General features: G+C 38.0%; 2 protein-coding genes across 2 annotated transcripts; both read right to left on the bottom strand.

Annotated features, from left to right (window-relative positions):
• Positions 1 to 2,730: 2,730 nt before the first annotated feature.
• Positions 2,731 to 6,660, bottom strand: cavin4b (caveolae associated protein 4b). Its single transcript, XM_079487724.1, has 2 exons — positions 5,982 to 6,660; positions 2,731 to 4,280 (listed from the first exon to the last, which is right to left on the bottom strand). Exons 1-2 carry the CDS (start codon positions 6,345 to 6,347, stop codon positions 3,714 to 3,716), a joined length of 933 nt encoding a protein of 310 aa, XP_079343850.1. The 5' UTR covers positions 6,348 to 6,660; the 3' UTR covers positions 2,731 to 3,713.
• A 1,440-nt stretch (positions 6,661 to 8,100) lies between these two features.
• On the bottom strand, positions 8,101 to 23,816 carry tmeff1b (transmembrane protein with EGF-like and two follistatin-like domains 1b). The gene is made up of 10 exons (XM_079487723.1): positions 23,188 to 23,816; positions 14,924 to 15,033; positions 13,633 to 13,762; positions 12,621 to 12,647; positions 11,109 to 11,208; positions 10,443 to 10,591; positions 10,237 to 10,293; positions 9,725 to 9,845; positions 9,471 to 9,632; positions 8,101 to 8,858 (listed from the first exon to the last, which is right to left on the bottom strand). Exons 1-10 carry the CDS (start codon positions 23,330 to 23,332, stop codon positions 8,774 to 8,776), a joined length of 1,086 nt encoding a protein of 361 aa, XP_079343849.1. The 5' UTR covers positions 23,333 to 23,816; the 3' UTR covers positions 8,101 to 8,773.
• Between the last annotated feature and the right edge of the window lie 2,464 nt (positions 23,817 to 26,280).

The raw sequence follows: 26,280 nt of genomic DNA, 5'->3' as shown, positions 1-26,280 counted from the left end.
TAATAATTTTTTTCTACAAGATTGAAAAAATTAACCACAGATTCAAATGACTTCAAGTTTTCAAAATAACACAACATATTTTATGCCTTACATGTAATGTTAAGCTTACAAGAACAGTAGAAGCTCAGCTGAGAGACAAAATAAGTCTTCATTCTCATTATAACAAAAGGTGCATACTTTATATTATATAAAAACTCATTGCAAGGATAAATCCAATGCAGAATTTAAAACGCACTTCTTCTTATTTGAATAGAAATACAGTATTTATATGGTAGTGAGCATGATTTTCTCCACTGGATGTTAACAATGAATGACCCTCAAAAAAACCTCCTGGAGCTGCTTCTCTCTTCAGCTGTATGATTGAGTGTCATGAAGTCAATGAGGGATGAGATCTGTTTGCTTGCTGACATTTTTCTAAATATCTTCCTTTATATTCAGCACAACCGGTTTGAAACCTGTGCCCTTAAATACACGATTGACTGAAAATCTAATCTCTCTGAGGCAAAGTCACATAGATTCACACAGTAAATCGTGACAGTATTTTCATCTTTAGGTGAACTGTCTCTTTAATTGTGGCATCAGTATTAGTTTTGCTCTCTTTCAGGTTCATAAATGTTTATTAGGAGTTTTACTTGTCAAGAACGTTGTTGGTATCATGAACAGTATTATGTTTGTTGCTTTGAAGGGCTTTATCACTGACATGATGCTTGAGCATCTTGCTTTATATCTGCAGATTAAAAGTCTAAAGGATTTGTGGGAATTGGTCCAAGACCGAGGCCATGATGGAGCTCTTCTGTATTAATAAAGAAGTTGTAACGGGATATCAGACTCAAGACACAGGTGAGTAAAACCAAGCAGGTGAGTAGATTGGATTTAGAGTCTGTAGAAATGAACAATGACTCTAATAATGGATTCTTGATCTGTTGCATCAGTTGATGGAGGAGACGAGCGTTCCAGGAGCCGCGGTTACAGGTAAGAGGTGTAGATGACTGCGGATGCTTTGCCGATCGACGAGGAGAGGAAGAGATCACAGTTTAGCACTCATAAGAGTTTGAACCCTAAACCATCAATGGGAAAAAAGTTTACAGATGGGGTCATTTTGCCATCTAGAGAACAGAACACGTCTCTTCTGCTTTTTTCTTCCTTCTGTTCAATTATTCTGGAATTGACCTCTAGAGACGGTCACCCCTGAAGAGAATGGAGGACCGAAGAAGTTCACCCCACGTGTCCTTTTACATTCCTGCAGTTTTACATTAAATTCACCGATGAGCCCCCGCAAGGTGCCTCAACAAAGCATAACCTGACACTTTAATGGATCAAATAAGAATGGTTTTTTTTATCTTTGCTTATCTATTTAAAAAAATGGATATAACCTTTTTAATAGAAACTATTTTTCATTATTTATTTGTTCTTTATTCTTTTAGTTTTCTCTTTTTGAGAAGATCTTCAAAGTTTACAACATAACTCCAATCTGTGTTCAAAATTTAAAGAGACAGTCAACCTGAAATTGAAATGGTTATATAACATTTTATCAATGCCTTTTAGATGGAATGGATTAAATAAGCTAAAAATTATAGAAAAATGTTTTCATTCCATTCTTATATCACAGTTTTGAACTTCTTTTGAATGGTGTCCCACAAACGGACTATCTATCCCACGTTTGGTTTGTTGGGTTATGGTCACTCTACTTTATGATCTCAATGCATTCAGATGGACTGTGTCGTTGATGTGTCTTTGCAGAATTTTCAGAGGGTCATTTACAAAAACATTTCCATGTTTATAGAATGAGTTATAAAACACATGGGGAAACATTTGCCAGACATGTTTGCTAAAGCAGCAACTGGTACTTACGTATATGAAACTATATTTGCTTTAGTATACGTTTGAAATATAAAATAAATAATATTGTATTTATGTACATTTTTCATTTCAAAATAATTATTATAATTTAAATGTACTTATCATATCCTCCCAAAAGCGGAGATGCAAACTTGATCCACAGGGTGGCGGTCAGGAGAGGAGTGAACTGGAACTACCTGCGAGTGCGATGCATGTGAAGAGAGGTACAGTATGGCTTCATCTTTGTATATTCAACCATTATTACGTCTTTGTGTTCATATGAATCCAATAATTCAGCACTCTTAACTGTACAGATGAATTCATACTCTACTCTACAGGCCAAGATGCTGCAGGATGACCGCAACCACAAAGACATCGATGCTCTGCCGTTGACACACCTAAGGTGACACAAGGTATTCAAGACATCTCTTTTCTGTTTTTTTAAGTATTTAGCAATTTGCAAATTGGGCCTAAGCACTGTTTGCTAACAAACCTCCACAGGATCTCCAATTCATTCCTATGGGATGTTCTGTGACACTTCTCTTGTCAATCTTGTGTTAACAGAAGATCTAAAGGAAGTCAGATCAGACAAGCCAGCGGAATGACAGAGTAATTGAATCTGGTTTAATTTAATAGGTGTTTGGCCTTCGTCCCAGTGCTGACATCACAGGACAAACATGACAAATGACCCTGAGCACCATCCTCAACATCCAGCGGCGGTCTGTCAGTGAATGAGCCTGGGGAAACTTCATGAGGTAAAGAGACATACCGAGCGGTTCTTATCGTAAAGTAGCTGCATTATCGTAGGTCTTATAATCTTTATATCTGCTCGCAGTCGTATACTTTTACTGACCTTAAACTGGCCATCGATGGCGAGTGTCGCAGTTGCTTACATTCATTGGTTATTTATTGATCATTTACATATGCAACTCTATGTGTAGTCATAGTGATCATAAAGCATGAGAAACATATGAACGCATGCATGTGGTTAATGTACTACGCTACATCTTTATTCCCCTTTAAAATCAAATGAAAAAAGACAAAATGTCACTGTAAAAATAGTCAACATAGATATCAATGCATATAATGTGTTTACATTTATATTTATTTAAAAATCCTTCAGCTAAATAGTGATGATTGATCATCAAGGTTAGATTGCAAAAGGTTGATTTACGTTTAAGTTTACATAACACAGGAAGGCACGGAAAATGTGTGTAAATTATAAATGGCTTGTTTTCCCAGTCAATGTTTCATAAATAATCCACAAAAAACAACTACGTCGTCTAAATTAAAAATGAAATTATATCTTTTATCATTGACAGCTCATGCTGAATGTCAATCAACACAAGAATATATATATATATGAATATATTAGAAGTTCTCCAGATAAAGTCCAGAATGCACCAACTTTACATTCAGATGTTTTTTAAACACACGTCTTACACATTCTATATTAATTCCTAAAAGGTGCGCTCAATATTTTTACCATATCAAAAAAAGTTATCTAAAACACTTTGTTTTCTATACGTCTTCTCAATGTTGCGGCGCCTATGTTGATATCACGAGACCAGCAAAACTAAAAATACAGAGTTCACCTCTTAGCTTAATGTCTAATTAAAAGCCATTTGCTATTTATTGTATTACTTTGGTGAGGCATCCACAATTTTTCAGAGTCCATAATAACTGTAAACAAGAAAATCCAAAGAAAAATAAGTATTGTGTGTAGTGTTCAACTTTCTCAATTCGTCCACTGTTCGTCCAACAGCACGATCTCTGACCGGCCCCGTCTTTTCACCTTCAAGTTCTTCATAATCAAAAATCAACACACCAGTCTTTCCCAAATGTGATTTGTTTTTCTCAGTCGCACTCGCCGCTTAAGAAAGCTGTTTCATATCGTACATCGGCACTTCCGCTTCCTCGCCCTTCCCCTCGTCCGCACCGTCTTTCACCGCTGGCTCCGTGTAGGCCATGTTAGGGCTGGCCTTCCGACCCTTCGGTGGCGGGACGGGTGCTGTTCGTTCTGTGGTCCCCTCAGCTCCTTCCTGACCTTCGGCCACCGTCCGCTCTTTTTTCAGGTTAAGCTTTGCCGGCACGGTCTTGGTGATGGTTTCCTTCAGCCGTTCCCCCGACTGGCGCATTTTCTCACGACGTTCGGTCGGCACTATACGCTCGCCCAGCTTGTTGACCTTAGTACCCAGGTTCTCCTTGGTCTTGGTCATGTTCTCGCGGGAGAAGGTTTGCTTCAGGCTTTCGATGCGCTTCAGGCCGGTCTTCTTTAGTCTGGTGGCGGTGGAGTCGTGGGCCTCCTCGACGACCATGTATTCCTCGTCGGAGTCGGGGAGCGTGATCTCTAATGCGTCTGGGTCCGTGGGGACGTCTCCGCCAGAGGCCCCCTTTGGAGATGCTTTGGGGGCGGCTAAAGATGGGACCTCATTATCTCCCTGTGAAAGGAGAATATCAAAGAACATCAAAGACCTTTAATTGATGATCTAACGCCACAATATTTGGATTTATCTCCTGCAGTGGCTCATATACAGTATTTATTAACCCAGATTTGTTTGCTAATTCAAACTCATTTGTACATTTCAGAAATCTTCTTTCATCACAGTGACTTTTTTCTAACAATCGTATGTTTTTGTACATTTCACATTGTACAAATTCATAACAAATCGGTAATTTTCTTCCATTTTTTTGTAAAGTATTTTGTCTTTTTGTCTGTTTTTTGCACTCTACATTCAGTAATTTGTCAAGCCACGGTGATTTTTGGCTTTTTTTAAACTGGTATAGATCAGACGAGTTTTTCTCATCACCTGCACAATTGAGTTTATTGTTGTATAACCCCACCGGCATATTTAAAATGCCACATACTTAGCTTCCTGAATCAAGTTGGACGGTTGACTCGCTCATGGGTTTAAACCATTCAAGATCCAACAACATAAGACCAAGATTAGCACCGTACGCTAGCAAAACACAACCTTTCTATAGAAAAAACAACTAAAGATATTAAAGCATCACTTTGGCTCATGATTTAAAAAGTGTCGGTGGCTTTTTAAGCGTCACTCAGTCAGATGTGATAGTACTATATTAGGACATGAAGTTTCCTCGCCTTAGCTCTCAGAATAACCCAGAACAAATCTGTCAGCTGTTGCTTGCTCACGGTGCAGGGATCAGACGCTCGTATCAAACTATGATGTTATCTTAATAAATAAATAAATACAACGTTTAAAACAAGAGCAGATCTATTCCAGTGTTTTCCGTTTTTACAAAAAAGGCCCCTCTACGATGCCATCATTTCTGTATGCCAACTTCTGTACTCATGTTTTGGCTAAACTTACTTTCAGATAGAACAACAACTATTAATTAGTTTAAGATTCAATCCTCTTAACACGGCAGATGGTGGATATCAGTGCATTTCTACACCGTCATGGATCAAATAACATGGTCCAGCATGTTGCCTCATATCAGACAAGATGGCTGCCAACCTTTCAGGTTCTCAGTCTCACATAGGACTGGCAGTACATTCCTGCTCATTGGATTTTTGGCTGTAGGCCACAAGCAGCCGTACATCGTACAGCTGGTGTACCGTGATTTATCTTGGATCACGCAAGGCGTCTATCATGAAATAATCAGGCTATCTTTATTGGCCTTTCCTACTGACCCTGAATGTGTCCAAGCTCAATGTCAAATGATAATCAATGCGTATTGAGTTACTTTGGACCCAACAGGTCCAGGATTATAAGAGTCAAATCAGGCTTTTGAGGCTAAATCCTAGTGCATTCACTCAAATAAGATATGCAGTAATGTGTGGATCCAAATTTTGGGGCAAGCTCTGTCAATTACAGCACTTGATGGACTAAATTAAACATAGCCTATTAGTAAAGTCTATAACATGGAGTCGGTTGTTTAGACATCAGTACTCTTAAAATCTTGTGTAAAATATGGAGAAGCCCATAATATGGAGAACCCCAACCGTTTGGGTTATTTAAACCCATGGTTGGGTCAAATATGGACATTCTCTAGGCTAGTTTACGCCCAACAGTTGGGTTTGTCCATACTTGACCCAACCATGGTATGAAACAACCCAACATTTTTACAGTGCACATTCAAAAACCCAAACACAAAAGACCACCAACTAGTCTTACCTGGTAGATGACCACACGGAACTTGTTCTTGTGCAGCAACTCGACCTGCGTCTCCTCCACTTTCTTGACCCGTATGTTCTGCTTCTCCACGCGGACACGGACGTCCTTGATGTGGCAGCTGACCTTGCGCGTTTTCTCCAGAAGCTTCTCCACGCTACTGCTCGTGGCCGTGTGCTCCTTCGTCAGCTTCACGACGTCCGCCTGGATGGTCATCACAGTTTTCTCCAGCTCCAGCTGTCTGTCCTCCATACGTTGCTGGCACGCCTGTACGTTGTCTATGATTCCAGACACCCTCTCCAGCAGAGAGAAGATGTTCAGGGTGCTGGGCTCGTCCGCCGCACCTGCCGCTCCGAGTTTACCAGCCATGTCTGTCCTTGTCACTGGACCCTAGACTGTACCTGCTAAAAGCCTGAGGTCCTGGTTTAAAGAATGGGGTTAGTTTATGTGGGGGTGTTGGGTTATGGGATGGGACAGGATGGGGTGGGACACTGGATCATGGAGCCGTGAGGGGTCCTTGAAGATTTGGATGAAACAGACTCTCCTTCTGCCTGGAGCTTCTAAATTGAAGAATCCAGAAGCTCCACCCTTTCGGTATATAGGGAACACGAGGTTCAAAGGGCAGACACACTGGGAGAGATCGAAAAGGAGGACAGGGAATTGGAAGGGGGACTCCAAACCTGCTCTGTATGAGTTCAGTGTTAAAAATATCCAGGGTAAGGTGACACCTTGTCATTTTTAGAAGATGCGTATGTATGCAGCTGAGATAATGGAAACCCCCTTCTTTCTTAACCTTAGTATTTATTTTTCAGCGAACTGAGATTAGAACTAATCTTCTTCAATGAACAGCTGATGATTTATATTTATGCTGTCCTAAAGTGTTTTTACTTTCAACAGTGTTGACCTCATCTACCCACTATGGTTCACCATGCTGCTTTATGGACATCTGAATTCGTGAAACAATTTACTTTTACTCCAAATCAGACAGCAGGCATTTGACCCACAATGTTTTTGGACAAGCTTGAAGCATATTTATTTAAAGACCCTGAAGGAAACATACTGGTCTCAAACATTCATTGACCTGGGGAAGATGATCCACCTTAAGGAAGATGATCTCGATCTCATCTCTCCTTGGGCCAAGAGAACTGTCCAAACCGGTGAAGTGATGCCACCAGCTGCGGTCTATTATTAAACCTCATGGCCGGCTATAATTACTCATCTGTCGTGTCATTGCTTATTTTGAGTTGACTTGCATCTCAAAAACTCTTCATTCAGACAACACCCAAGACATAAAAATCTTTGTAAAACTCACGTGACTTATTGAGATTTGGGTCTTTTTTCTTCTCATCTCAATACATGCCTACTGCAATATAACTTTGTTTATTAACATAGACTATTTGATTTGCTTGCTCTGTACAGTGGTCGAGATTTGCAACATGATGCTATTGATGCCAATGTGGTCAAATTGCGAAATATTTGAACTGGGTTCAAAAGCAATTTTATTATTCGATTACGCCGCGAGATTGTGTTACTAAGACTTGCTTAGCAAAACCACAACAGTCTAATGTTCATTCACAGTTTAACAAATTATATAGGCGGTTTCCCGGACAGGCATTAAGACTAGTCCTAAAATAAATGTTAGAGCTGTCTAAACCAAAAATAGCTTGCAATGACATATTTTAAAATACATACAGTGAGTGTCCATGTTTTGCATCAAGATGTAAAAACTGCTTTAATATCCCAATTTAATAATCCCTTTCCGGGAAACTGCCCCAAAGTGTTTTAGGACGGTTAATTCCTGTCTTTTAAAGGCACAGCTTTCATGTATTTGGCATTCATTTTTATGTGCTTTTTTAAATGTATTGCTGTATATTTCATACATTCTGAAAAAAGCTGGACTGCTTAAACACATGCTTGGGTAAAATATGGATAAACCAATGCTGGTTTGATTCAGCGCATGGTTGGGTCAAATATGAATATTGTAGGTTGGATTTGTTTTGTACACATTTGGGTGGAAACAACCCAACGTTTTTTAGAGCGCAGAACTATCTATTTGTCATAACGTTTTCCTCTCTTAAATACTTGCAAATCCGACGGCTCTGTATAATTCACAAAAGTATTTGTAAGACTCCGAATTTTATTAAATCTACATCACTGGACACAGTTTCACAGGTCATGCGATATGCAGTTCGTAGAATTAAATTAATGTCAATAATGTTCGCTTCGACATTAACAACACTGATAACATTAGAACATAAAAACTACAAACATTTCAACATTGATAAGAGTAGCTAGTCAAACACATTGCATTTCATTCTCTGGAATTCCTTTCAAAAGAAACCGCGTACGCCGGCACTTCCTCGGCAAACTTGTTCAGGACCAATTAAATTTGGTGTTCAGCTATGTTTACGACAAAAATGAAATAAACGAAGGTTTAAGCGACAGAGTTCATATGTTCAGTAAAAAGCACATTCCATGAAATTGAGGACGTCAGTTTCTGTGGCACGGTTCATGTGCCGACATTTAATGATACATGGAAAAAAGTGGTACCACAAAGAAAAGAAAAAAATCGACAAAAGGAGCTGGCTGTTATCATTCACGTCATAGTGTTTGCCAATAATAGTACCTAAAATGTCCAAGGAAAAACAAACAAACAATAAGGCACCATCCCGTAAAATCAAACGTAATCGAAAATAACCTTGTTGTCCAGAGTCAAGAAAGCACAAACGAAAATGCACATAATAATCGTAATCCACTCGGTACAAAAAGTATCAAAAAAATAAAATAAAAACAAGCTACATCATCCTTGAAGAAGCGTCTGTTGAAAAGTGTCCTAAGTTCTGCTTTTGCCGTCTTCCGCGGTTATTCTTAGGACATTTCCTGTAAGGAATATAATTCAACTCATTAATCTCATAACGATAGATAAGCGCTTTTTGAATTGCTTGTGATTGTAAGATTGGGTGTCAGAGGGGGATTTGTGTTTTAATAGTTTTATCATAAACATCGTGCACTGTAATTAAATTCATAATCTATGGTGCTGTCGGGCTATCATTCGCGGTTATTAGACATCAGAGAAACACATTCTGGAACATCAACACACACCACCATCACAATGATGCATTCTCAGCTGTTCAGAAATAAAACCATAAAAACCATCACAGAAATTCAGATGGAGTTAATGGTTATAATATTGGATTTAATGAAACTATAATGGTGTGTGTGGGTCTCTTCTTCTATATACTGGGTTCCATCGGTGGTGTGTTTCCTGATGGATGGATCTATTTAGAAACCATTAAATCCAATAAGACTCAAAATACACCACATAAAGAATATTGTGATGGTTTTAACCGCTGATGGTTCGCAATCATATTGACATTGGATTTTCTCAAAGATTTTAGTTAAACGTGATTATTATCTAATGAATTTGCAAGCAGAACGATCTGGTTCAATGACAAATAACTTCTGATAAATTGATCTACCAAAGGCTCTCACCTAGTAATGCACATGACGACTGCCACGATGATGGCGATCTGCACGGCTCCAATGATAGCAGCTATGAGCACGTAATGAAGTTTCTGACCACTGGGGACCACATACAAGATGTTAAAGTCGGCGATCTCCTCACACTGCGTTCCAGTGTAGCCCGATTCACACCTGTTAATACAAGAACAAATATATAATACAAAACCAATGTACATCAAACTATTCTCTGTAAACAAGTGATGCGATTCTAATGAAATACTGACCGGCAGGAGGCGATGCCGTAGTTGAATTCACACTGGCCGTGTACGCAGAAGTTTGCGTAGTCGTCCGTGCAGGGGACAGGCATCCATCCGAAGCCTTTACCTTCACCTGCTTTTGCTGGATCTGATAAAACAATTACATATCAAGTGCCTTATTACTGAAACTGAATAAACAAGAGGAAAATGCTTCCATAGCTCAGGAGATCTGATGAAGTCCTTAGTTGAGTATCAATATAGATGTTTTCTTCCTGATATTGCTTACAAATGAGACGGCAGTTAAAAAAAAACACACAAAGAGTCTGGAGGTTTAAATGAATGTAGATTGTAGAGGTGAACTAATCTGGATTTGAGTTAATTTTATGAGAAATGTTTGAGTTTCTTTATTAATTTTGATTTTCTGAGCTTGGTCTGTGATCTACTCTTTAATGTTAAATTGATGAGTTTGAGTATTAATTGTGTTGATTATGATTTGCACAAAACATATATGTTGTCTTTATGTTTAGAAGTGTGCTTACCAGTAAACTCAGGCTTGTATGGAGATCCAACATCGGTTTTCTTAGCTTTGTCTTTATCTGAGTGACAAAAAAAAACACAGATTGGCATTGAAAGACGCAACCGGTCGCAAATCTCACATCTGCAATTTTCTGTGACTGTTAAGCTGTATGCCATATCAATCTCAAGTCTACAGGGCTGTGACCTTTGACCTCTGACAGAACCTGACCTGGACATCTCCCGAGATGTTTGACGTCTATCTGCTCCTGTTTCATGCAGGACGCCTCTCGCACGAGACAGGGGTTGTGGTAGGAGTTTCCATCCGTGCCACACACAGGGTTTTCATTGTGGCCGCTGCAGTCGATTTTACACGAACAGCTGCAACAAAAAAGGATGCGATGAATGCGATGTGTGCATAACGTGACCATTCGACCGGTCCCATTTCTGTCTCCCCCTGGTGGTACATTAAGGTAATATAACCACTGATAGCGGTCTATAACAGGCTATGAGTGTGTTGAGGATCATTTTTCCCAAGGCTCTGGAGTCTCGTGTCCTTGGACGCTACAGCTGTTCCTGGATTGGATCCATACTGTTCATTAGCACTTGGCATGGAAATGCAAAAACAAAGCAGGCAGAAAAACTTTCGCTAGAAAAACTTTCTCTGAGCTTCTTTAGCGTCCCGCGAGAGCAGTGATAAGTTTTGGCTTTGGCAGAGCTGAATTCCTTCCAACCTTCGTGCTTTATATTACACAATGGCTGTTGTTTGTAATTTTCAAATATGGATAAAAGGTTGAAACGTTCATTTCTTTAATACGTTGGCATGAAACAGTAAGTCATTAATTAGAAACATTTGGCTAATCTCTTAAGACTGGCAAAGAATAAATGCAGCACGTACGAGTCGTCATCCTCAGCGTCTTCATCGCATTCTGCACCGTACTTGCAGTTACTGCATTTTGTGACTTTCTTGCCAGAATCGGTGCCTGATCCGTCATATTCTGTGAAACAGCGATGAGAGATTCAGTTACTGTACATCAGATAAATTCATTTGTGTGAGTGCATTTAAGGTATATATTTGTTTTTATCCGTTTTTGTGGGTCTGGGGGGTCGAACCCAGATGTTTTAGCTACAGAAAGTCATGTATGTGTTACTGCCATCACTTCGAATCATCGTTCTTTTTTTCTTCAGTTTACTTAACGTTAATTGTTTACTTCTAAATAACTAGAGATGTGTGGTTTTGTTTGCGTGTTTCTTACATAAGCTTATACTGTATCTACATTTAAACATGTTAAAATAACACAAAAAGTCATTCAAGAACTGCGTCTCCGATGCTGCTTTGAGAAAAAGCCACTGTCAAACACAGTAAAAGGAGTTTGCGGCGACCCGTCAAAATAAAAGTCATATTAATTATGACACTGACATGAAAAAAACTGCAGTATGCAATATTAATAACTGTAGTTAACAATAGAAAATACTACTTTAATTTGAGTATACCATTTTTAGTAACCAGTATTAAAGATAATGGTTTAAAAACATAGTAGTATATTATGTCCTATATTTATGGATTTTCCCCCATTATGTTCAAAAAGGATATGGTGTTTTAATATGTTAGAATTTAGTTGAGTAAATACTATAGTATTGGGTAGATCTCTGCAATGAATCAATATATGTTATTTAATACAATTTATACAATACATATCAATATAGATCAATTGTTATGTTATAACCAAACACAGACCGGAACTTAACTTCAGGCCAGGCATGTGCGTCCGATGAAACCATCTACATTACTATCGTATCGTAGAAAAACAGAGAACACAGAATCCAGAAAAAATGAGGGAAAATGGAATTCGAGAAAAATAAATCAGATTTCATAAGGGCCGATTTAACATACCCTTAACCTTTCTGTTGCACAACAGGTTATTTGTAGTGAAAAATGGTTCTGCGGTCTATAAAAGGGTAAGAAATGATCATTACAGCAAAATCATCACACATAAGAAGATCCTTTGACTGTACTTTTTTGGCACCTAAAGTGTCAAAAGTAGGTTTTTTTTTTCTTGAAGTGTTCTCTGATTTAAGGAGAGAAACGTGAAATATATTTTGGAAACGGTCAGCGTGCAGGAACCGGATTCTCTTCTGCAACGCTCTGTAATTTTCAGTAATGACGGCTTTAGAGCGAGCTTCATCTTTAAAACCCAAACCAGCGGAGCAGGGGAGGTTCAGAGCGACTCGCTCATATCACAGGCCTGCCAACTTCAGCGTGACGGGCCCTTAAAATAACCCCAGATATCGGCTTCTGGCTAATCTGAAATGCTGGAACCATCGTCAAATCCTAGAAACGACAAGGTTGCGGTTTTCTACATATTATGGTCTTTGCCATTACTCAAAAAACAAAGGAAACAAAACATACCTCCATCACCAGATCCTGAGCTGCTATCTGAAACCAGAAAACAGGCAGGGGTCATTTTCTCTTGTATTGTATAAACCAATGCAGCGTGAAATATTAAACATTACGCAATAGTACTGTACAGTCCAGTTTATACTATTGATGTCGTATTAACAAGCATATGTATTTATTATGAGCCTTATCAAGAGCATGAAAAGCCGTCATGGTTAAATCCATTTGAGATAAACATTCATTTGTCACCATGTTTCAGTTTCATTTACATGGTGTTAAAACAGCTTATCCACTTAGAATTAGTGTTCAATGTTTTTCATTTTTCATTGCCAGCAATGGTTATAAAACAGTATATTGAAAGCAATTCAATTTACTCTTATTTTCATCAATCTCAAATGAATATATGTCTCTAATAGTCCACAGTCCTCGTAATCTTGTGTGTAGATTAAGTCAAGCGAGTCCACTTAATTTGATTAATATCACCAAGAGTTCTCTTAAAGTTCTCTCAATGTTTTCTGAAAACCTTCAGTAAAGTTAGCTGGGTTTCACAGACAAGGCTTAAGACTAGTCCCAGACTGAAATGAATGTCTGTTAACTGAATATAACTCGCCCAGAAATATCTTCCAATATATCAGTGCCATTGTTTTGTCTCGAGATGCACACCAGTAATGTTTCCTTCTAAAGCATTTTTAGATGAGCTACATAATTATCTTAATTCAATTTAGGCGTAGTCCTGGCTTAAGATAAGACGTGACTGTGGATGTCATGATAAAAACAGTATTACGTTGTCAGTGAAACGTTGTTTTTTCAACATGCAACTTAATGGAAATGTTGTGTAGACGTTCATAAAAAATATTTTTGTTTCGTTGCATCTGTAAACGTAATAAGCAAATCCACATAGACCGTCATTGTGTGTTGCAGTAGCGTATTACAAGCGCGTTTGTGACTTTGAATAAAACCAGCACCGTCACTGAAATGTGATCTAAGGCAGATGATGTTCGGTCCGGAAGCGCCGGAGACTCACCGGGATAGCAGGGGCCTTCGGAGGCCAGCGAGATGGGTCTCTGCTGGGTACACGCCGCTTGTCTCAGATAGCACTCGTTCTGATAGGTGTCTCCGTTCGAGCCGCACACGGGGATGTAGTTCTTAGGGCACTGCAGCAAACAGAGACAGATGAGACGCTGCTCACATACAGCGAGACGAGACGTCTGCGGAACTGACCGTAGGACATACAGAAGGGACTGGACGTTTTAGGCAAATAGATTTGAGAAAGCTCATCGATCACTGAACAAAAGTGAAGGAAGCTCAACGCTGAAGTGTTAATTGGGTGTGATCGTTTAAGCCATCTGAAGTATCTGTATCTTTAGGGGATCCACCAGGTTTCCATATTTGTGACTTTATTACAATTTTGGTACATAGTCACAAATATATTTACATTTCTCAGTGATTATATTGGAAAAGGAAGCAATTATTCTGCCAGTTCTCATAGTGACTATATAGTAGGCAGTTTAGGTTTGGCAAACATTTTTATGTATTCTATATATGTTTATTTAACCTTGCTGTTTTGTTTTATTTATATTATATTTGTTCTTATTCATTTATGCTGTACTGTGTAAATAATCTATTTATACTGTTTTTCCAATATAATATCGCAGCCATTCGTAGCTATTTTACGAGGTGGCTTATTTGTATGAGACAGAAACTAAGATTACAGCCATCCTGAATCTCAACCTAAACCTACACTGTCTTTTTCTGCTATTTGATGTATGTAATTCACATAAAAAAATTTATGAAATGTACCAAAAACCTGTCACCAGATTTAAAGCTAAATCTAAACGTTTTATCTAAATCTTTAATGTAAATATAAATCCTGAATCTTAAGGTTATATTGAAATGTTAAATCTAAATGTTTAATTCAAAAGTTAAATCTAAATCGTATATAAAAATGTAAATACTGTTATATATATATAATCTAAACCTAAATGTTGAGCTAAACATTTAGAGAACAATCCAGCAAAGGGTGGATATAAATGTAAATGTTCTCTAAATGTTTAGCTCAATATTACTGTAGATATAACATTACATTACAACATTACAGCATCTCTTGTAGAGGAGTCGCGGATCGCTACTGTCTGTTCTAACATGTATTATTAACTGTTTTGCAATGCAAAATTGTAAAAAGTGCAACAGAAATAAATGTACGTTTTGAAACAAATCATTTCATGACAAATGTTAAAGCTGCTTTGCAACGATGCAAAATTGTGAAATCTATTTCAATTGTAACTATTAATGTTGAGAAGGACGAACACGTGTACCTGAAACTGGCATACGCATTTAAGGTCTGCGCCGTTATCTCGGCAGGTCCCGCCATACCGGCATGTGGTCGCATCACAAACCCGCAGGTCGCTCTTCTTTTCTGACAGATCTGCAGGAGAATCAAAGGTGAGGTTCATTTAACTTCAAGCTTCAGTCTTATTAACATTTGCAGGGTTTTTACATGTTCCCCTGTTTCTTGTCGACTGAAAACATGCTACTGCGTAATTGATGTAAGATGGTGCTTCAGGTGGTCTGTTAATGGCTTAAAAATAGGTTTCCATATGGATGTTCTCCTAAAAGTAGCCATTAAATGTTCAATAAAAGCAAGATTATTTTACACATGCCAAATCAGCTTCATCCCCCCACCATCAAACACTGATCTGAAATCAGCTGTACAGAGCATATGTCCAACAGCCGTCATATTTCAGACCTCTGGCCCGTCACAAGAAATGAAGCGAGAGCATTTCCTCCATCTGACACACAGCTGGGACCGACAGAACGTTAAGAGACGGCTGAACTGACTTTATTACTGGCTCTCTTAAATACTTGATTCTGATTGGTCAGTCCTAAATAAATAAGAACAGTTCCATGGTGTTAACTTGTATATGGTTATTTCTTTACGAAAGATATCGGTGCAGAGTAATTATACATTTGATTTGAGTTTTATTCATATTTAAATGAGCTTTTAATTTGAGATTCTTGTGTTCATTTTAGTTAAAGTCTTGGTAATATTGGTATACGCTTTTGTCATTTTATCATTTATTGGTTTATTTTTAATTGGTTTATTGCTATAGGATTCATTTGTTTTTATGAATCTTCCGTTTATTTTTGAGGCACAATTATTATTTTTATCACATTTTCCTTGAGTTAAGTTTTTCCTCCAAAACATTGATTTCAATGAACAGGAACGTTTTCAAAGTTTGAATGAAGTAAACTAAAGTAACCTTTGTTCTGTCAATGGGGGTCAATGTTGTCTTGTGTTCTTCAGAAGAAAGTAATGCAGGTTTGGGTGAACTATCCCTTTAAGATCCATGTAAAAGAGTAAACAGTTGAATTTTATCGATATAATCTATAGGAAAATCTCCATGTGCATATACAGTATATATAGAAGTATCTATAGTCTTGAGCTTTGTTGAAATCTTTATAATTGTGAAATTATTTCAAGAACATCTCAAAGCAGTGCATAATAAAACTATCAGCATATAAAGGGAGATTTGATATAAACAACAGAAGGTCATGACCCAGGCACATAAGAGCCGACGCACTGGTGTAAATCCGCACGGAGCTGTTAAAACACCTTTAATGAGGAGCGCACGCTTAGACACAAAGAACACAAGACGTTTGAAGGAGAAGTCCATTAATAAGAGTGTTGAAAACAGATGAAAGGTTAATGTATGAAGGTGTGAAAGTGTTTTGATCAATGATGTGTTAGGAACAGAACGCAGGATGATGACTTCAAATGCACAGTAAGATGAAATCCAGCTGGATTTGAACACACTAATATGTTTTCTTGAAGTAATATGCTTTTAAAACACTGTTCAGTGTTTAAACTATAGCCTTTGCCAAATAACCCGCCATTCAACTAGTAACCATTGTTTTCTAGTTTTATTTGTATTCAAACAATAGCAATTACAAATTAACAACCACAAATTTACTACAGTTGTTTACCGTGGTAAAAACAAAAGGTTCTCAATCTACCCAAAAAAACATGTTACTACTACACTTTTACTTAAAGCGTGCTTTATTTTCCTAAAGGATAATACTTTCAAACATACCACGGTACCGAATGATGATATTTACATCACGTACTGTATATATGAAGTGTTTGGTTCGAAAATGAGATAACTCGCCTTCAAAAATCATGTTTTTTGTTGTGCACTCCAATTTTGTTTAAGCCATAATAAATAAACAAACACAGCTCACTTACACAATAAAAACATGATCTCATTTTGGAACTAAACTCTTCATTTATACTTTTATTGTTACTAGCTTGTATTTCATCTCATGCAACAAAAATATTAGAAGAACATTTTGGTGATGTTTTGACTCACAAATGTCACGTTTCTCTCAGTTTGCTGGCAAATACTCCCACGTCATCCTAAAGTTCACACATCTTTCTTCGTACTGAGCCGATATGGACTCAACTAAAATCCTCATTCAATTCTCGACTCTCTTAAACCTCCCACATCTGAAGTGACCCATTTCTGCACGACCGTCTCCAAACAAACACAAAGCACAATGTGTGCGGGCCTAACGCGAGCCCCAGATCTCACACAGAGCACAGATAATCAGAGTCCAGGGAGAAATCAATGACATCTGAAAGATAAGGACATCAGTCCATTGCCTGAAGCCAAACTGCTTATCCGCTCACGACCAGTCGATACTCATCTCCTCAACGGGTCAATAGAACCCGCAAAGTCTCTCATTATAAGAATAGGAAGTTGTGGCGTTATATTGGACATTTTAATGCATCTGATGCTACTTGCGTGTGTCCTTATTTAAAGCTTATACTATTTTAACAGAAATCGAGGTTTTAGAAAAAATTCTGTCTGTCATTTCAAACCTGTATGACCTTCATTCTTCTGCAGAACACAAAAGACGAAATTTTGAAGAACGTTGGTAACCGAACAGCGGCTCTACCTTTTCATTTCTATTGTATGGCCACAAAACCAATGCAAGTGAATGGGTGCCGCCCACTGATCAATATAAACGACTGGATTGAGCCTGGAATGCTAAACCAACTGCTGAGGCGCCGCCATCTTGGTATGCCCAACTTTCAACTTATTAGGCGTACGATACGTTTTTTAGTACACGTGTGTGTTTAAGGTTCTGACATTTCGTAAACAAACAAAAATGAATAAAACCAATTTCGCTTTGAGGGTTGTTGAATGATCATTGCACGCTATCATGCGCATGCACGCATATCCCAACTAACATCCACATGCCTGATAGATACTGTACTATCAGCATCCACCTAAAACTTTGACCATAGATAACTTTACCAATAATTAAATAACTCAATTAACGCAAACCATCGCGATAAGAAAATATATCGTGATATTTGATATATTGCAGAGCCATATTAAGGATGTACCCCTTTAGACATAGGACTGGTAAATTACCATTTTATCATTAATATGTGACAACTCCTTATGATTTAATACAACGTTTGGGCATACCAAAATGGAGGCGCGGTAGCTTCCATGTCATGAAGCAATACAGTCATTTATATAGATCTGTGGTACTGCTGTTGTTCGGTTTCCAACTATCGTCAAAATATCGTCTTTTGTACTAATCTTTGTACGTTTTATACTATCTGTACAAATTCATTGAAATTAACCACACAAATTCAGGCTGTTTTTAACCGCTCCGGGCGGTGCTTTAATTGTACAACTGTAAACTGGTGTGTGGGGGAGCATTAGAAGGGTTTGGTCTATTCTGTAGTGCTTTTTTGCCCCTGGCGTATAAGGCATGCAAAAGTGGACAGGCTATAATTTGAATCGGTGGTGACAAGTACAGCTAAAGTGCCGTTTAAGAATGGAGACATGTATATCCTGGCAGTCGGCGCAGGGAATATGGAGATTGTGGTGAATGCTCTAAAAAGAGAACGGAGGGATGCTTGGTTTTTTTAATGATTTCCAAACAGAATTCATTTCTGAGTATGAGGCGAATCTTTGAGATCAAAGAGGAGGATACGCATAGTCTTTAACCGCAAGATCAAAGAATGAAGCGGTCATACCGTCACACTGTTGATGTGAGGGGCAGACAGATGTCAGAGCTTTGATCCGTATGACGGCGGGTTCATTCAGTTTGATAATGTAAGTGTTCTGGAGGTTTAAAAGACAACATACAAAGAGTTTAAATTTAAATCTTAATAGCTGAATTAATATATAAACATAGAGACCATCCCAAATGTTCATTTAATCCGCATTTTTTGATGTTTTGTGGTCAATCCAAGTCCAGTGTCTGTTAAATTCCAAAAAACAAACCTCAGGAATGACAAAGCCATTCAAAAGCATGACAAGAAACTGTGTTATTACATAAAAGAAAATATTTTCCTTAAGTATTTATTTTTCCTAAATACTTGTCAAAAAATGACTGTTGTATAGCTGAAGTGAATCTGAACTCGTTTTCTTTGCCGTATTTCAGGTCTGAGAGAATACAAGAGCATATTTTCTGTTATTATCACTTGTTTCTCTTGTTTTATTTTTCCGCAAATGGAAAAAAAAATGTTTTAGACATTTGGGAGAAATATTGTAAGAAGTCCACAGAATGAAACTAAAATTATAATTTTACCTAAACTATAAAAAATATAAATGTATCATGAACCAGGTGAAGTTTCAGCTTTAAAGCCACAATATGTACATTTGGAGCGCTAGATGGCGCACCTTCGAAACAACAACAAAAAATGTAGGAGAGTGGAATTATGGGACATGTCGTTTTCACTATGGAGATCGCACATCATGTTCACACACGAGTTATTGAATGAATTTTATTTTATGTCATCGTAATGAATTCGCTCTCAAGAAACGTGGGATGTAAAGCTACGTTAGCCCGCCAATGATATCGGACTTTGTCAATTGATTTGGTAGCGTAATGCTACACAGTTTTACGTGTTTAAAACATTCATACAGTCGTTGTTTTTTGGGTTTCCTTTACTCGCCGAAGAGTAATCGTGATCCATATAACAGAACAACAGATGCTGTATCAGCACTTCTGCATTTGCGTGTTGGCGTAGTTTCTACAAGCGGAAACTGAGGGTCGTGCGGAGCAGCGGATATTAAGTTACTGATATGAGACAAACACAAGGGAGACGAGGGACTGGCCATTATTTTAAATAGGAATTTCTCTGGATTTGCACAAATTCTTAGGAACATTTGGGATAATGTAAGTACACAACTGCATGAAATATATCACACTGTGAAAGTGATTTTTGGATATTTCATAACAAAATTCTTCGATATTGTGGCTTTAAATTCTATTGGCACGGTAACCACACATCAGTCGTGTTCAGTGTTTAATAATTAATGTGGTGAGATTGCTTTGCAATATACAGTACACACGACACCCCCATAACTAAATGTAATTTAAGGAAAAAGGTCTTCGGAAGTATGCAAGGTGAACTATCAAAGTAATGGGATAACTACAGATGAAGAAACAAAGGGACTAGCAGTAGGGTCCATTTGGCTGTGAGTGGGAGTAATTGTGGTTTACGGTGGGCTGGGCCTCTTTGAAGGCACCATCTGTGACGGGCTTCCTTAAAATAATTGCTTCTTAATTATATGCTGGAATGGAACTGACAGAATCCACAAGCATGACATCAAAGAACCAAAACACACATCGGTAGTATGACACAAAACAGGTGCAAACGGAAGAAAATGTTATTGCTCAGATGTTGCTCTTTTATAGCTCAGGAGATTTGATGGAGTTGTGTTTCATTAAAGCATCAGCTCCACCGAGGCGGGTCTGCATGCAGCAAACATACTGCTTTAAATGGGTTTGCATGCGACTGCTGGATCTACACATGCATTATGCAAAGCGTCGCAATACCGCTTTCCTCCGTCCGACCTCTCCCCCCACCACAGCGGACCCCATTGATTTTAGAGCTGCGGGCGATGGGGAACCCGCTTGCATAACGCATCTCCCTCGAAGCCCGGTGATTTAGAGGCAGTTTGACTGCTCAATGGAAAGCCATTAAAGTGACCGATGAGCTTAAGAGTTGGGTTTTCAAACAGAGCCTTGGTTTAGGACGCCCGTATCCTTGAATAGAAAACGCCGGTCGAGCATCAATTGATATTCTATTAGATGCGATGAAACAGGTTGAAGAAGTACTTAAGAAATTATTCAGTGTAGCTTCAGAGGTTCAAAGCGAGCGTGTCCGTTCAGGTAGAATAAAGACGGCTGTCCTGATTGATAAGTGCACAGGATGTGCTAACAGTAAATTCTATTTAAAACACATTAGATAATGGCATTATCTAGAATTAAAATGGACAAAAATAAGATGTTAGATTCACGAACGCATTAGGCCTACACTTAAAAGTTAAGGGCTGACGGTTAGTTTTTTTTAACTAACAATTTTCAGATGTAAAGAGTAAGGCAGACAGTACAATAAGATTGTATTTGTTAATATTAGTAACTTAACCTCATTTTTTTTATCTTTGTTCTTGTTAATTTCAGTATTTGAACTAAATGAACTAGCATGAACTTTTGTATTTACTATCCTTAACGCAAATGAATAAATGGTACAAATGCAGTTTTTTCAACGCAACTCAACTTTTTCACCAATTGGGTCAGAAATGGACATTTTCTATGCTCATTTAAACCATTGGTTGCATTTGTCCGTATTTTAACAAACCATGGGTTGACACGTTAGTACTTAAAATGTACACAGGCTATATTACACAGCTGTGTTTTTACATTTAAATTTAAGCATTTGGCAGATGCTTTTATCCAAAGCGACTAACATTGCAATGCCTGCGATTGAACCCATGACATTGGCGTTGCTAGAGCCATGGTCTAACCACTGACCCACAGGAAAGCATTTTTTAATGGCTAGTTCACCCTCAATATGAAAATTCATTCACTATTCACACACCCTTTCGTCATTTCAAACCTTTCCCAGAACACAAAAGAAGATATTTTGAAAATGTTGGTGACAAAAAAACATAGGTCCCTGTTGACGTTTTCGCATTGCATGTCAATGGGGATCGACGGTTTTTGGTTGCCAACACTTTTCTAAATATCTTCTTTTGTGTTTTGCAAAAGAAAGAAAATCAAACAGGTTTAAAATGACCACAGACCCCAATGAAACTGATGCAGGTAAACACATCCGTGACAGCACTACTTCTATGATATCAGTGCAACTACAAAAATACATATAATCAATACATAAAAATCTATAGTTCAAATTCAGTCGCTTTAGTTAAACCATCTGACAAATTGTATAAATGTCCCTGTAATGGCAAAATATAGTCCGTCTAGTAAATACTATAAGTGCCACTAAGCCAAGAAGCATCAATAAACTCGTTTTTTATGCTTGCGGTCACTACTGGCCGACCGCTCGGGGTAATTCTGATGCCCCTGAGACTCACTCCATTGTGTCGCTGCCTTTTACAAAACAAGCCCCGCGCTTATGCAGGACTGCCACTGATTAAACCACTGGTGCCTGGACCTTTGAATGCTCGAAGATCACCGGCGCACAAAAGACGCTATTGTCAACTGCTTTCCCTTCAATTAATTCTAGGTGACAAAAAGGGTGTCAGGATTTAAAAAGAAAGAGCGCCCGAAAGACAAAACACGGCCCATCTGGAGAGTTTACATTGCATTTGATGTCCCAAAAGACTATGGGTGACCATTTGGTTAAAAGGTTACACTCAGAAGGCTTCCTGTTTTCATATTATTTCGTCCGTTTGTAACAAGTCATCAGGTGGCTAATTTACCAGCTAATACTCACTTTTAGCTTGAATAAGCAACCAATATACAATATCTATCCAACTACATTAATGAACCAAATAGTGCTTTGTAAACGGGTACAAATAGGATACCAATCACAAAACCAGTGATATAATGCACCAAGACAGAGCGTCAACAGTGGGAATTAACCTTTAAGACAATTACATGACATCCAATATTCAATCTCAAGACGACAAGCACATTTCAAAGAACCGTGGACATTAAAGACAAAGAAAAGCATCATGCAAGCTTTTAAAATAGGCCCAGAGACCATTCGTGATGGTACAAACCCCCCTGCTCACCGATGCCTTTTCAAACCGCAGCTAATAATGCAGGATAAACCACGTGGCTAAAAACATCAAAATTGGCCTATCCAGAAAAACCTCAGCGAGCGTAACGTAAAGCCCAGCATCTCATTTACCGCACCCCAAAATCTTTAAATTCATGGAAACGTGTGGCCTTGAGAGACCCTGTTGAGGGTGATGATACAGGGTGGGGTTCGTGCATCCCTTGTATATTGTCTCACCTGATCTGATGTATGTCAGGTAAATGACTCACTCAAGCCCACAAAATACCTCAAACATGAAGTACAGAAATAAAAATGAGCCCCCGCATCTCTACGCAATTCATTTATTTCACTGGAAGCGTTTCTGTGGATGTTGCATCCCTACACTCTCTGCATCATGGACGCCTCCAGAGGCCATGCGCGAATCTCCATCTTCAAGACGCTAAACAACAAATATCTGCAATGAAGATATAAAAGTAAGCATGCATCCCATGCAACACATGCAATCGTGAAAGCATACTGTACCTAAGCAGCCCTTCCCTTTGCCGGATACACAGTCGGCGTTCTGCGGGTAGGATTGAACTGATCCCAGGACCGTAGGGACGGTGATGGTCAGCAAGCAGAACACGGACAGTTCGGACCCTGTCCACCTAACATCGGCCACCAACATGACGCACGGCGGTCTTTCTCTCCTCTTTAACCCGTTCAACGAAGATGCCAAGAAACAAAGCACCCTACGGCTGATGCGGACAAAATATCCCAACGCTTCCCGTTTAAACCGCGTTTGTGTCCCGGCGAGGCAGATCGAGCCGTGAAAGCATCACTCCGGTTTAAAACAAACGTGCATTTCGATCAGCAGCACATTTGCATGGGTTTGCATTCGCGTGCGTGTGTTGCATGAGTCTCAATAACAGCGAGCGGGTGTCTTTGTGTGCATCTCGTTCATGTGCGCGTGTTTCGCTGCGTATCCGGATGCGATGAGACCGTGACGCGCGCCGATCGCGTCTCGCGGTTTGTTTTCATCCGTTTGTAAGCGATCTCGGTGTTTTCTTGTCGGGTGATATCGCTTTTCTCCTTCACCAAAATCCCAACAACAAAGGGTCGGCACGGAGAGGTCGCGGTCACGTGTCTCCCGAACCACCTCCCCCAATTCCTGGAGGAACTGCAGCACCCCTAAAACAACCGCAACCCTGCAGTTGGGTCATTCCTACAATACAGTGTATGGGTTTATATATATATGGGATGAATGCGACACAATGTGTCATAATTAATCGTGTACTCTTATAATAGTTATTACTCAAATATATGTTTGGTTGAATAATATATTTACATTGATGCTTTTATCCAAAGCGACATTGGAAGCAATTATAACATATTCAACAATATATGAATGTATTGTTATACAGTTATAATGACATTGTATATAACAAACAGTAGCCTATATAATATATGTATATTAATGAAATATGTTGTGTATTATGTTCTTGTATGACTTTATGTAGCTAGAATATTTATTTATTTACTATATTTTCTTCTTGAGTGTTTTTTTCTGATTATATTTTTGATATTGACTGTACGGAAATGAAATTAATATTGAAATTAAAATGCGGCTGTAATATATATCCTATGAGAAGTTTGGTTTCAAAATGAGATAACATTTTCTAAAATGTTTTTTTATTGTGCATTAATATTAATATCAATCAAACAGATGCAGATTTGCTTTAATTTAAGCCATAATTAAATCAGTTTGCTTTGATTTAACTTTGCTTTGACTTAAGCCATAATTACAAAAGAGTACGGATAACACAATAAACACAGTTAAAACATGATAACATAATAAAAAACATGATTTTAGAAAATATTTAAAACCGAGAAATCTCATATTTTAACCAAACTCTTCATATATATTCATATATATGCAGTGCTCGAATTGAAGGGGGCATTAGGGACCCCCATAAGAAGTAAAAAATAGACAAGGGGTCCCTCAGATATCCAGTGAAGCTAACATCAGTTAAAAAACGGAGAATAATAAACCTCCATGCGCAGACGGGAAGAGGAAGCTTCAAGGTTTTTTTTGATGGGTAATTTTGCTGCAAAGTTCTGGGAATCACATCGCCATATCCTGTTAATGTGGGATTTTCTTTTGAAATAGCTATGAACTGACATATTGATAGTCATAGTTAGTTCCTGAATAAAACAGACGTTTGAACTGAAATGGTTGAATGGTCTGCTTACTGACCACCTACTGGACTTGAAAAATCCCCACAACACTAACACACAGACTGAATGTAACGGTCATCCAGAGGTTTTTAAGGAAAGTAAATACAACATTGGCAAATAATGCTAGAATTCTTCTGTTGGACGTACACTACTCTTCAAAGGTCTGTTCTGTTCACCAAGCCTGCATTGATTCGATCCAAAATACAGTTAAAGAAGCCTGTTTTTAATAAATAGTATATAGTTATACATATTATGAACAAATGTATTGTGTTTTTTATATAAATTGTATATTGCGAGACTATGTGGGGACCCCTATAAGATCCGAGCACTGTATATATATACACAGTATAGAGAGAGAGAGAGAGAGAGAGAGAGAGCGAGAGAGAGAGCCATATGATATAAGATGTGAGATTAAAACTAACATTTCAAAAAAGCGATTTACGTTGAGCTGATGTTATCAATATTTTATATTTCATGTGTTTCTTTCATTTCTTTCCTGAAATTTTGTTTTAAATCAAAATAGAAAGTCTGGTGTTCCTCAGTGTCTCTTTCAGGTTGACCCCTCACTTCAGGAAATGACATCATACTGGAAACAACAAACAAGTATTAGCAATTCCTCACACCTCTATCATTTGGATTTAATGAAATGTTGGAATAATGAAAATATAAACGCTTCTAAAAAAATCGTTATTTTTAACAAATAGAGATATTAATCCTCTTATAAAAATGTTTGACCATTTTGGGAATATTTTAATTTACAAACAATTCATGTTAATTTACAATTTTCCTGTACAGTTCATCTCCAATGTTACATTTGTTTTGTTCTGACTTTGACACTTATATTTCTTCAATAAGACATATAAAAGAAAATGTCTGTGCAATGTTTTAAATATTACATACTTCAATACCCCCTGTTATATCCTTATTCTACCTGAATGTGAGCTTTGCCTTTTTTTCATTTTGTATGTTATTATTTGTATGTTTCTGTTTTTGCAATAGCAAAATGTGAAAAAAGCAAGTAGCAGTTGATTTGAATAGTTGATTTGAAGAGTTGTTTTCGTGAGCTTCACTACAGCATGTTTAATAGACGCTATAGATCTTTAAATGAACACAGGTGTATTACTAAAGGTGAGGTAACAAGTACATAACACGAATAACCCATTGCATATAGCAACACATGCAAAGGTATCTACATATATGATATTTACATTATTCAATATCCATTTGAAATATTTAATAACTGCTATTGGCAAAAAATGCATCCACAGGTGCCGGTTTAGCATAAAAATATACTCCAATTGTTTTATTTATATTTATATGTGTACATAACAGCAAAACAAGGCGTATGAAACCGTAGACTTGCAGGTTTTCTTCTCCTAATAAAATGTTAATATTTGG

Source organism: Barbatula barbatula (assembly GCF_947034865.1).
Source record: "Barbatula barbatula genome assembly, chromosome: 23".
In the NCBI taxonomy this organism is placed as follows: Eukaryota; Metazoa; Chordata; class Actinopteri; order Cypriniformes; family Nemacheilidae; genus Barbatula; species Barbatula barbatula.
The sequence above is the reverse complement of the archived record's forward strand: the minus strand, read 5'-3'. Positions and strand labels throughout refer to the sequence as shown.

Coding starts and splice junctions, on each gene's coding strand:
- tmeff1b (XM_079487723.1), bottom strand. CDS start 23,332: ATGTTGGTGGCCGATGTTAGGTGGACAGGGTCCGAACTGTCCGTGTTC. Junction 10,294..10,442: donor ACATCTCGGGAGATGTCCAG/GTCAGGTTCTGT, acceptor TTTGTCACTCAG/ATAAAGACAAAGCTAAGAAA. Junction 9,633..9,724: donor TACGGCATCGCCTCCTGCCG/GTCAGTATTTCA, acceptor TTGTATTAACAG/GTGTGAATCGGGCTACACTG.
- cavin4b (XM_079487724.1), bottom strand. CDS start 6,347: ATGGCTGGTAAACTCGGAGCGGCAGGTGCGGCGGACGAGCCCAGCACC. Junction 4,281..5,981: donor TCCGTGTGGTCATCTACCAG/GTAAGACTAGTT, acceptor CTCCTTTCACAG/GGAGATAATGAGGTCCCATC.